The 12405-nt window shown below is 46.1% G+C and overlaps 1 protein-coding gene across 1 annotated transcript in view; it reads right to left on the bottom strand.

The window, feature by feature from the left end:
- The window catches only part of FAM199X (family with sequence similarity 199, X-linked), a 47774-nt gene extending 38219 nt beyond the window's left edge, over positions 1 to 9555 (bottom strand). The window contains exon 1 of the mRNA XM_020975106.2: positions 9158 to 9555. Coding sequence (XP_020830765.1) covers positions 9158 to 9357 — 200 coding nt within the window. The 5' untranslated portion in view covers positions 9358 to 9555. The remainder of the gene's footprint in view (positions 1 to 9157) is intronic.
- Positions 9556 to 12405: the final 2850 nt, after the last annotated feature.

Here is a 12405-nt window from a genome sequence, read left to right as displayed (position 1 = left end):
TGTTCCACATCCATGTTCGTAAACTTTGAAATTCCTTTATTTGATCATAATCTGTTGTCATTCCACCCCTCCCTCTGCCTTATAACCCCCCAACTCTGTCCTTCCTCCAACCCCCCCACCCGTCAGTTCTTTCCCCAGTCATCACTATCTATTGGCTATACCCTCCTCCCTTTCCTATCTTGACCCCTTGGGGGAGCAGCTCAATTCTACACTCTCCTCTTCTCTGGAGACCCTTGATTGCTTATCCTGACAAGTCCCAGCCCTGGCTTCTTCTCACTATCCCCTGCTTTCGTTCCTACTCACCTGCTGTTGAATCAAACTGGAAAAAAAACCAAAACACAGTAATGACATGACCACCTACAAATTTATGTTACATAATCTCAGGTGGGCCTTCAGAGCAGCAAGGCAATCCTTTAACATATTCCCTAATCCTGGCCCACTCATCTCTCAACACTCTCTAAGCTTTTATGACCCTAGCCCTCTCCTGGTTGTCCCCCTACTTGCCTGTTCATGCTCCTTCCCAATTTCCTTTGCTGGATCTTCAGCCAAGTCATGCCCAATAATTATGGGTTTTTAACTATCCCTAACCATCTTTCCTGAATCCTCCTCTCCCTCTAAACTAATTCTCTTAGCAATCTCATCAACTCTTTTATTGTTCAGTCATTCCAGTCGTGTCCAACTCTGTGACCCCATTTGGGGTTTTCTTGGCAAAGACACTAGAGTGGTTTGCCACTTCCTTCTTCAGCTCATTTTATAGATTAAGGAAACTGAGGCAAACGGGGTGCAGTGACTTGCCCAGGGTCACACAGCGAGTGAGTGTCTGAGGTCAGATTTGAACTCGGCAAGATGAGTCTTTGGCGCTCTATCCACTGCGCCACCTAGCTGCCCATCAACTCATATGGACCTAATTCTCATCTCTAAGCAGATGATTTCTTAGATCTGTTCATCCAGCACTAACCTCTCCCTTTACCTCCAGGCTTACATCTTCCAACTGCCTACTGGATATTTCAAGCTGGATGTCCTGGAGATATTATGGAACTCAATACTTCCAAAACCAAATTCTCCTTCCCCACAAAACTTCCCCTCTTCCTAACTTTCTTATTATTATACAGGGCACCACCACCACCCTGCCAGTCTCCCAACCTAGGTGTCATATTTGACCTCTTACTCTTTCACCCTGCCCCCCACCAATATCCAATTAGTCGCCATTTTCATCTTCAAAATTTCTCTCGAATATGCCTCCTTCTCTCCTCTGACATGGCCACCACCCTGGTGCAGGGTCATCACTTCACACCTGGACTACTGCAAACCACCAGCTGGTCAGTCTTCCTGCCACAAATCTCCCCCAACTCCATCCTCTACTCAGCTGTAAATGAATCCTCCTAAAGCATGGGTCTGAACATGTCTGTCTCTCTCACACACCCCCATATACCCCAATTCAAATAACTCCAGGGACTCCCTACTGGCCCCAGGATCAAATACAAAATCTTCTGTTTAGCCTTCCAAACCCTTCCTACCTTTCTAGGCTTCTTACTCCCCCATATACTCTGTGATCCACTGACACTGGCCACCTTGCTATCTCCTGGCTCCAGGCATTTTCACTGGCTGTCGTCTACACCTGGAACGTTCTGCTTCCTGGCTTCTTTTGAGTTTCCAACATTATCAGTATGTGATTATATCCATTTTGAAGACAGCTAGATTTTGAGGCCATTAGGTGGTACAGTGGATAGAACTGCTGGTCCTGGAGTCAGGAAAACTCAAGTTAAAATCCAGCCTCAGATACTTCCTGGCTATGTGACTCTGGGCAAGTCATTTAACCTACCTCAGTTTCCTCATCTGTAAAATGAAGGCAATAATAGCACCTACCTCCAAGAGTTATTGTGAAGATCAAATGAGATAGTATTTGTAAAGTGCTTGGCACACAGTAGCCATTCACTGAACGTTTGTTCATTGACTGGCTCCAGTTCAGCACTTTTTTCCTTTTGTGCTTCTTTTAGACAAGTACTGATTTCAGAGTAGGAGGTGATAACTGTGGGCTTCTCTGATCACTCCTTTCTCAGATCACTCTCCCCCAGTTAATGCTCTTCTTTCTTCAGATTACTTTATTTAAATATCTACGCTGTAATATCCCCAGTAGAATGTAAGCTCCTTGAGAGCAGGGGCCATTTTATTTTTTTTTTCTTTTTATCCTACCTTGCATGTAACAGGTACTTAATAAATGTTGAATTCTTGAACTGGTCAGAGAAGGAGAGAGTTGGGGTGGCTGGCAATTCCTGAAGGATGTGGGCAGAGGAAAAGAGAAGGGGGAGGGTTTTCTAGATGGAGACCAGGCTAGCAAGAGTCTGAAAGCCTAACTTGTATCTGGAGGACAATCTAACCCAGCTGAAATCTGTTTGGGGGTGAGGCAATGGTAGATGAGCCCCTTACGTCAGCACGGAGAGAATCCTGGAAAGGCAGGTTGAGGGCATACTGTACATGGCCCTGAATGCACCACTATACTGTAGACAGTGGGAGCCATTAAAGGTGACTTTTGTTTTGGCAGGGAAGTGACATGCTCAAAGCCCATTTGAGGAACTTGAGGAACACTGGCTTTCCAAACAAGAGCAATCAAAATGGAGGGTTAGGTTCAGAGAATTCTTCAAGAGAATCTAGATAGTTTTACAAATGTGAAAACTAAGGCTCAGAAAGCCACTGTCACCTAGGTAGTGAAAAATGGAGCTAGGATTCAACACCAGGTTTGTGGCTTCCCAAGCCATTCCCTCTCCTCTTAATCATGTGGCTCTTCCCCATACACTGTCTCCCAAAGCCTCACCTTTCCCAAGTCTCAGGCATACTAGCAGTGCTTGCTATTCCACATAGCCTCTTAATGTTTTAATCAGTCACCAAACATTTATTAAGCACCCACTGTGTGCCAGGTACATCAGGATTCAAAGAAAGGCCAAAGAGTCTCTGCCCTCAAGCTCATAATCTAATGGGAGAGATAACATGCAAACAACTATGTACAAACAAGATATACACTGGATAAACTGGAGATACCAGCAAAACGAAGGCAGTGGCACTACCCAGTTAATAAGTATCAGGCTGAATTTGAACTCAGGTCTTCCTGACTCCAGGCCCAGCACCTGGCTGCCCAAAAAAATCTAATGGTCTTCAAAGTAGAGATAATCACATACCAATAATGTCTGCCTCCCAGGGTCGTTGTGAAGTGAAAATGAAGTAATGGCTGTAAAGCATTTTTAAAATCCTCAAGAACAAAATAAGTATCTGCTCTAAGGCAACAAGTGATCAAAATTGCAAGCAGAGCTGGGACTACTGCCTTGTCATTTCATTTGTATTTTTGTCTTCTATGGTTACATAAGCTCTATAAATGTTAGCTAGCTATCATTATGACTACTTAACGCCCTAGAATTTTTGCCTTGTTCTCACAACTAGAATGTTAGTCCCCTGAGAACAGCTACCATTTTGTGTGCTCCCACACAACCCAGCATAGTAGCTAAGATATAGGAGGCACTCAAGTACAGGTTGATTTGATTGGAAGAACGTGGTGAACTGTTTCATTTGCCTGCAGTCACAGGAAGAGCTGATGATTGCACCCGAACAAAATCTATATCTTTCTAATTTTCTTTCTATTTTTCTTAGTCCTTTGCATCCCAACCACCTGGTTACCATGAGAGAATGTACCCAGAAACAAATCTTTACAACTGACACTATCTTGGCCTCCCTTCCACTGGGTATGCTACTAAAAGAACAACTTGTACTAGGGGGTAAGGAGGAGGGTGTGAAGGAAGAAACACCTCGGGCTGCTGAAAGGACCCAGAGTTCTTAAGAGAAAAGATCTGGTTGAGAAAAAAAGTGGGAGTCTTTATTTTGTAAATCTTTAGCAGAGGAGAGAGGTCCTGAACTGTGTCAAGGTCAGAGAAGACTCCCTGCCAACAGCACAGGCCAGGCAGAGCTGCAACATCAATAAGAGATTTAACACTGTGTTTGCCAGACATTCAACTGAGGGTTCTGTCGCATCACATAAGACTGCTAGCTCTCTGAAGAAAATACCATGGCTTGGTGTACTGGAGCATTAGGAACTCTGGAGCCCAGAGGTGACTAAGGACTGATGTCTATACATTCTGGTTTAGTATTCCTGCCAATAAATAGCTTTGATGAGCCAAGTGCCCAAGCAGGAGCCCACTGCTGGCGCCTGGACATGGCTCTTGTCCCAGTACCTGTTTTTTTTTTTCCTTTGAAGTTCTCTCTGCCCTGGAACTTACTGATACTTGTAGAGGAATCTCTGCTCTGTCCAGGGCTGCCAAACCATCTGAGAAAACAAAGCGATAGCCCTTTATTATTGCTGAAGGTCCAGGGACTGTATCTGACGGCCTCTTCTCTCTGAAACCTATTGCCACATACGCTGACACTGTTGACCTCACCTTTGTACACAAAGCTAGCATAAGCAACAATACCTTAGCCCAGGGGTGGGAAACCTGCAGCCTCAAGGCCACGTGTGGCCCTCTAAGTCCTCAAGTGCAGCCTTTTGATTTAATTCAAATTTCACAGAACAAATCCTTTTATTAAAGATTTCACAAATTTAATTATGAGAGCCTGACTTGTAATGGTAGCCTGTGAGTGGAGAAGAGACTGATTGAGAAATGTGGAGGCAGAGTCAAAAAGATCTGAGGACAAAAAAGAGTCACAGTGACTTGAAGTTCCATATTTGTGTGATCAGAATAATGATGGGCCCCTTAGAAGAAATAGGGAAGCTTGGAGGAGGGGTAGGTTACAGAAGGAAAACAAATAAGTTCTATTACGGACACATCTAGTTTGAGACTCTAGGTAGAGATCTCTATCGGCAGTGAATGATGTGTGATTGGAGTTCAGAAGAGATACTAGGGCTGGATATGGATATTTGGGAATTATTGGGAATTAATTATTTGGGAATGTATCAATTATTAATTAAATTAAGGATTTGAGGACCTAGAGGGCCACATGTGGCCTCGAGGCCACAGGTTCCCCAGCCCTGCCTTAGCCCTCTGTCCAACAGCCACCAGTCCCCACAAAGAGCCAGGAGCCACATGCAGGGTATCATGCTGCAGGCTGCACCATCCTCTATCACCTTGGGATGAGGCAAAGGAACTGGCACCAGTTCAGTCAGACCTCTTGAGACCTGATCACCGGATATTTACCAACCCAGCTTGACTCAACCCACTCTCCTTGCTGGATCAAACCATTTCTCCCTGTTGTTTGGGAGAGTAGTCTGACTACACTCCATCCTCACCAGGGCCGTGGAGAGTGGGACTTCTAGCCAGCTGCTGTTTCCCACCTCCCCTTGTCCGAGGTTCTGATTCAAAGATGCCCTCTATTAAGGGACTGGCATCCCTTTCCTCTACTCCCACTCCACACATTCTCATCCCTAATGCCCATGAGTCCTGTATTTTCTCTAACCTCTTCTTCTATTGTTCCCTATGGGATTCTCATTTTATCATTAATAAACTTCTCTTCATCCTAGACCTCCTCTTCTTATATTCTATCTCCTGACACTCACAGAAACCTGGCTCCCTCAGGAATATACTATGCCTCTGGCAACCCTCTCCAATGCTACATAATCCTCTCATGCCTCTGGTACAGTAGGCCAAGAGGAAGAATAGACACATTTCTTGTTCCTCGCTGCCCCTTCCAGATGGTCCTTTGGCCACAATCAGTGACCTCCTTCGAGGTTTACTCTGTCTTTAGTTCTGTTTACTCTGTCACATAATTCAAACCCAATGTACTATATACTCTGGCCTTGGATCCCAGAATGTCAGCATCCAGTGCATACCTGAAAAAGGATCCCCTCAACATACCTGACATCATTCCCCTTCAGGTACTCCAAAATGGCTAACCTCCCACTCACGCTCTTGATAACATCCCCTCCTATCTGCACTGAGAGTCTGATCGCTACATCATTCACTCTCATCTTCCTCCTCTATCTCCTGGCTCCTTTCTGACCACCTATCAACATGCCCAGGTCTCTCCCTTCCTTGAAAATCCTTCACTTAGTCCTGCCACCTCAAGTTATCTTCTTGTACCTCTTCTCTCTTTTGCAGTCTGGCCTCCATCTCTTTACCTGCCACTCACCTTTCAACCCCTTGTTCCCTGGGTTCTTTACCCTACTACTTAATAAAGTGTTTTCACCAAATCTGATGACCTGTTCTAAGTTCTCTTTCGCCTTTGAATTCTGTAAAGCTTTTATGACTGCCAGACACCTTCTCCTAGATCAGGGGTGGGGAACCTTGGCTTCTTCAATACTATTCTCTTCTGATTCTTCTCTTACCTAACACACTCTCAGTTTCCACTGCTAGATGGCCATCCACGAATAGTCAGTATTCACCAAGGTTCTACCCTGTGCCTTCTCTATCTATAATCTCTCATCAAGCTTGGCAGCTCCCACAGACGGGACCATCTCTATGTAGATAATTCCCAAATACCCACATCCAGCCCTAGTATCTCTTCTGAACTCCAATCATCACATCATTCACTGTCCGGTACAGATCTCTACCTAGAGTCTCAAACTAGATGTGTCCATAATAGAACTTATTTGTTTTCCTTCTGTAACCTACCCCTCCTCCAAGCTTCCCTATTTATTCTAAGGGGCCCATCATTATTCTGATCACACAAACATGGAACTTCAAGTCACTGTGACTCTTTCTTGTCCTCAGATCTTTTTGTCTCTACCTCCACATTTCTCAAATCAGTCTCTTCTCCACTCACAGGCTACCATTACAAGTCAGGCTCTCATTCATCACCTTCAGCCTGGATTATTATAATAGTCTCCCAAATTCCCAGTCCTTGCCCTTCTCAGAACTGAAAAAAGTCTTTAATTTGACTTTTAAAGGCCCTTTAGAATATATGACAGTTAGCATGTCTTGATATATAGAAAGCTAACACAGAGTCAAGAATATCTTTGTTCAAGTATGGCCTCTGACACACACTGGCCGCATGACCTTGGGTAAGTTATTTAAACTCTCAGTATCCCAGTGAACTAAAACTGTATTATAAATTGCAGAACAGTTTTCAATCTGAATTGATAGGTGTTTCTTATACCAGCTAAATTACAGGTTAAAAAAACTAAAAATCAAATGTATATTTGGGAATAATACTTCCTTTTCAAAGAATAAAATCTGAACTGAAATCTAGTGCCTGGCTCAAAGAACCTAGTAACTACTCACAATCCTTTGAGCAATTCAAGGGAGGATATTTTCCCCAGGTGCAATCAAGAGAAATGGTTACTTAATAAATGTTTGTTGAATTTTACTGAAGATTAAGATAAGGCCCTAGGCATAAGATAAACTCAAAAGGGTGTACTTTTCAGAGGTAGGGATTTTTATAGCAGAAACAAGGATTTATGTTGAGCCCTTAGTTGTTCAGTTAAAAGCATTTTAGAATGACTACAGCCCTGGAGATGCAACTATAGATATACTTTCCCCTTTACCTTACCAATCTTATGAAAGCTATCTTCAAATATTTATAAGAGGCTGTCAGGCTGAAGAAATATTAGACTGGTGCTGTGTGGCTTCTGAAAATAGAACTAGAATAAATGGGGAGAAGTTAAATCAATATAAGGCAAAACTTTCTAACAATTAAGAGTTGTTCAACCCTGGCTTTCTAGGCAGTAAATTTCCCACCATTCACTGACGATGCTCAATTGAAGCACAGAGAGAATATCTGCATGGGGTGGGAAGTTGGATTCAAAAGTTCTGAGATTCTATATACTGGACTTGGAATTCAAGGGATTAAGTACGAAGAAACGTGGCAAAAGGTAGGGTCTTGGGACTTAGCACTGGTACTGGCAGAGTAAGGATAAAGGGTGTATTTAAAATGGGAACAGCGAAGGAAGAAAGGAAAACAAGAACAAAATACATGCAACAGGGTAAACAATGAGCCTGGGCAGATCTGGGAGTGGAAAGAGCTTAGGAAAGAATGGTAGCCAATAAAACAAAACTGTATGGGGAGAGGCAGCCTGGTGCTGGGGGAAATGTTGGATTTGGAGTCAGAGGAGTTGGGCTGGAACCCAGGCTCCATCACTGATTAGTTGAGATTTTGCCTCTGGGCCTTGGATTCTTCATCTGTAAATGAGGACGAGGGACTAGATGATTTTAAGGTCCTTTCCAGCTCTAAATCTATGAATCTAAGCATGTAATGTGGAAGATGGTTGCTGGGGAGGAGGTAGGCTAACAACTGGGCAACTGCAGAACAGTGAATAGAAAATGAGGGGGTTGGACTAGATAGCCCCTGAAGCTCCTTCCAGCTCTAGATCTAAAATCCTATGGGTGACCTTGGGCAAATCACTTCCCCTTCCCAGGCCTCAGTTTCCTCCCCTGTAAAAATAAGGGGTTGGACTATGGTCTCTAGGGTCCCTTTCAGGCCTCGATCTATGATCCTAGGTGTGATCTTGAACAAAGGTGGGATAACTTCACCTCCCAGGCCCTCAGTTTCCTCATGGCCTCTCTGGACATTTTCCAGCTGGTCACTGTCCTCTTCTCACTGTAGCCTTCAGTATCGAACACAATATTCCCTGGCCTCCACGGTGCCTTCCATCATCCGATCTCTGATCCCTCCTAGCTATAGATTTGCGGACCTATGAGGTACTGGGAGGATGAGGGGCGAGGACAGAAAAGACGCCAGGGCTCTGGCCAGTGAGGAGTTGGGTTGCTAGGAGCACAGAATGGCAAGGGGCCCACCGCAGGGGAAAGGAACCGGGGGGGGGGGGGGGGGGGGGGTCGGGAGGGAAGGGAGAGACAAAGTGGGGGAGGGGAGGGGCCAAGGTCTCTGGCGACTGAGAGGAGGCGGTGTGGGAAGGGCTCTCCCGGCGTGGGTGTAAGGGAGATGAGGGGGAGGAGCGGAGCAGGTGCCAGGGTCCCAGGAGCGGGGGCGATGCATGGGAGGGGTAGGAGCCGAGACGGGGGGAGATATCGAGGACGGGGAGAGTCGAGGAGCAGATGCCGGGGTGCCGACGGAAAGGGGTGCGCATGGGAGGGGCGGGGGCCGAGAGGTGGGAGTGGGGGTGGGGCGAGGAGCAGGTGCCCCGGTCCAGGGGGAAGGGCGGGAATCGAGGAGAGAGAGCTGGGGGGGGCGCGAGGAGCAGGTGCCAGGGTCCCGCGGAAGGGGGAGGGGGTGGGCGGCGCCATACCTGTTGGTGTGGAAGCGGTGCAGGGGGTCGGTGCGGTGGCAGGAGGACAGCTGGCAGCCGAAGTCGCTGACGTCCAGGCAGCCCGACTCCTCGCTGAAGCAGGTGCCCGGGCCGCGCGGGGGCCCCAGCAGAGGGAAGGGCTCGTCGGGCGTCAGGAACTTCTCGGCCAAAGCCGCCGCCGCGGCCCCGTCGTCCGCCATGCTGCTGCTGTCGCTGTCGCTGCTGCTGCTGCCGCTGCCGCCGCCGCTCTCTTCTCCAGGCCTGGGCGGGCGCTGCTCACAGGCTGCCCGCGGGCATGGGGGAGGGGGCCCAGCGAGGCCCGGGATGCGAGGAGACAGCGACCGCCGCCGCCGCCCAGACAGCCCGAGCTGCAGCACTGGCCGCCTCCTCCTCCTTTTTCTCCTCCTCCCTCGCCTCGCCCGACGACGACGACGACGACGCCACGCCCGCCACAGGCGCTACTAACTAAAGCGGGCGGGCTGCGGGCGCCTGGAGGGGTCGCTGCGTACGCATGCGCGGGGCTCTGCCCCCTGCCGGCCGGAAGGAGGAATGAGCCCTGCGGCGGCTGGGCGGGCGTGGGAGGTGGCTCAAGGCCAAGGCCAGGTAACTCAACCCCAGGAGGAACCGGAAAATGAGATGATCTCTGACCTCTGGTACTCAAACATACACGGACCGAGCCACCAAAAAAAAAAAAAACAACCAGGAGGACTCGGGAGGCTTCTGCCGTTCCGAGGGGAGAGGCCTTGCTTTGGTGGGAGGAGGGAAACTTGAACTCTACCTAGAACTTGGAGAACTAAAGGAGGCAGGTCTAGGCCAGAGAATTAATGCAGAGCAGTTAGAAAAAGGAGGAGAAAAGGAGGTTGTCATATGTTAGGTCCTTGAGGGCAGCCACGGTTTCCTTTTGGTTTGGTTTATTTTTGTCTTTGGGATCCCCAGGGCCTGGCACATAGTAGGTACTGACAAATTTGGTTCACAAACTACCCTATGAACAAGCGAGTGCCCATCCCCATGCCTTGGAACTCACCAGCAATGCCCCTGCCTTCTGCTTCTTTCTAGGAATCCTTCCAGACCCACTACCCTGAAAGTGCTCCAGTTCACACCGATTATCCCTTTCTCAAGCATTGATCATGGGCCTAGAAATAACTCACTCTTTGAGGTAACCAACATACTGCCTTTCATTCATAGATATATAAAACTGGAAGGAGATCTTAAGATCCTAGGCTGGTTAGTCTGGCATGACCTGTTCTTAATGAAACCATACTTGCTCTTTGTCATCACCACTTCCTTTTCTAAGTCATCTAGAGCTGAAAGGAACCTCAGATGTCATCTTAGCCCCACTCCCTCATTTTATAGAGGAGGAAACTGAGGCCAGAGAGAGGAAGGGACTTGTCCCTGTTGGTATCAGAAGCAGGATTTGAACCCACATTCTCTGACTAGGGGCAGCTAGGTGGTACCATAGTGCATAGAGCACTGGGCCTGGAGTTAGGAAGACCTGAGTTCAAATCTGGCTTCAGAAACTTACCAGCTGTGTGACTTTGGGCAAGTCACTTACCCCTATTTGCCTCAGTTTCCTCATCTGTAAAATGAGCTAGAAAAGAAAATGGCAAACCACTCCAGTATCTCTGCCAAGAAAACCCCAAATGGGGACAAGAAGAGTCACACATGAGTGAACAACTCTCTGACTCCAGGGCCAGTGTTCTTTCTATAGTATTATGCTTCCTTAGAAATCTAACCTCATTTTCCAGATGAAGAAACTGAGGTCCAGGAAAGTGAGGTAAGGTGCTCAAGGTTACACAGGTAACCTTGGAACAATGTAACAAATCCAGCATTTGAATTCAGGTACCCTGACTCCAAAGCCATTCTTTCTACCATGAAGAATTGGGTCCTTAATTATCTGATGTCTGCATATCTTGTCACTCTACTAGATCAGAAGTGCTTAAAGTTCAATTCAACAAACATTTATTAAATACCTACTGTGTGTGTGATGTTGGGAGTACAAAGACAAAAATGAAACATTTTTGCCTTCAGGAACTTATATATTACTGTGGATTGTATACAACATGTACTCAGAGAAGTAAACATCAACTATTTACAAGGTTATAAAAGTAATTTCAAAAGCTAAAGAACACCACCAATTAGGGGTGGGGACAGGAAAGGTCCCATATGGAAGATAGCATCTCAGCTGTATGTTAGAGGCAGTGAGGGGCTCTGAGGGGCAAGGGGAAGACGCAAGGGACAGTCTCTACTGTCTAAAGGCTGGGAGATGGAAAATATGGAATGTGACCTGTGTTGTGGGAAGAGTAAATAGGCCAATTGGGATATCAACCAACCAACCAACCAATGAATCAATAGGTATTTATTAATTTCCTGCGATGTGTTTGGCACTGGAGAAAGATGTACAGGTATACCTCGATGATATGCAGGTTTGGTTCCAACCACTGCAGTAAAGGAAATATTGAAATAAAGCGAGTCACACACATTTTTTTTGTTTCCCAGTGCATATAAAAGTTATGTTTACACTATACTGTAGTCTATGAAGTATGTAATAGTATGTCTAAAAACAATATGTATATACCTTAATTACAAATACTTTATGGCTAAAAAATGCTAACCATCATCTGAGCCTTCAGCAAGTCATAATCTTTTTGCTGGTGGAAGGTCTTGCCTCCATGTTGAGTCTGCTGACTGATCGAGGTGGTAGTTGCTGAAGGTTGGGGTGACTGTGGCAGTTTCTTAAAATAAGACAAAAATGAAATTTGCCACACTGATTGACTCTTCCTTTCTCTTACACACTTAGAGGCCATTTAGAGTTATTAATTGTCCTTCTTTCAGTATTATTGTATCCCAGGAAATGGGGAGGCACCAAAGAGAGGGAGAAAGACTGTGGGTACAGCAGTCAGAACACATAGAACATTTATCAATTAAGTTCATTGTCTTGTATGAGCCCGGTTTGTGACATCCCAAAACAACGTCAAATATCAAAGTATCACTCATCACAGATCACCATAACAGAATAATAATGAAAACGTTCAAAATATTGGCAGACTTACCCAAATCTGACGCAGAAACATGATATGAGCACATGCTGTGGAAAAAAAATGCAAATATCTGCAAAGTGCAATAAAGCAAAGCAAAATAAAACAAGGTATGTGTGTACAAAGAATAGAGCAGTCCCTACTCAGGAAGGCTTCACATTCTAATGGGGAAGACAAGTACACATAGAAATTTAGTAACATAAAAATAAAGTT

The sequence above is a fragment of the Phascolarctos cinereus genome, unplaced genomic scaffold (genome assembly GCF_003287225.1).
Source record: "Phascolarctos cinereus isolate Bilbo 61053 unplaced genomic scaffold, phaCin_HiC Scaffold_8;HRSCAF=390, whole genome shotgun sequence".
NCBI classification, from domain to species: Eukaryota; Metazoa; Chordata; class Mammalia; order Diprotodontia; family Phascolarctidae; genus Phascolarctos; species Phascolarctos cinereus.
Note: the sequence above shows the minus strand (reverse complement) of the source record. Positions and strands in the feature narration are given on the sequence as shown.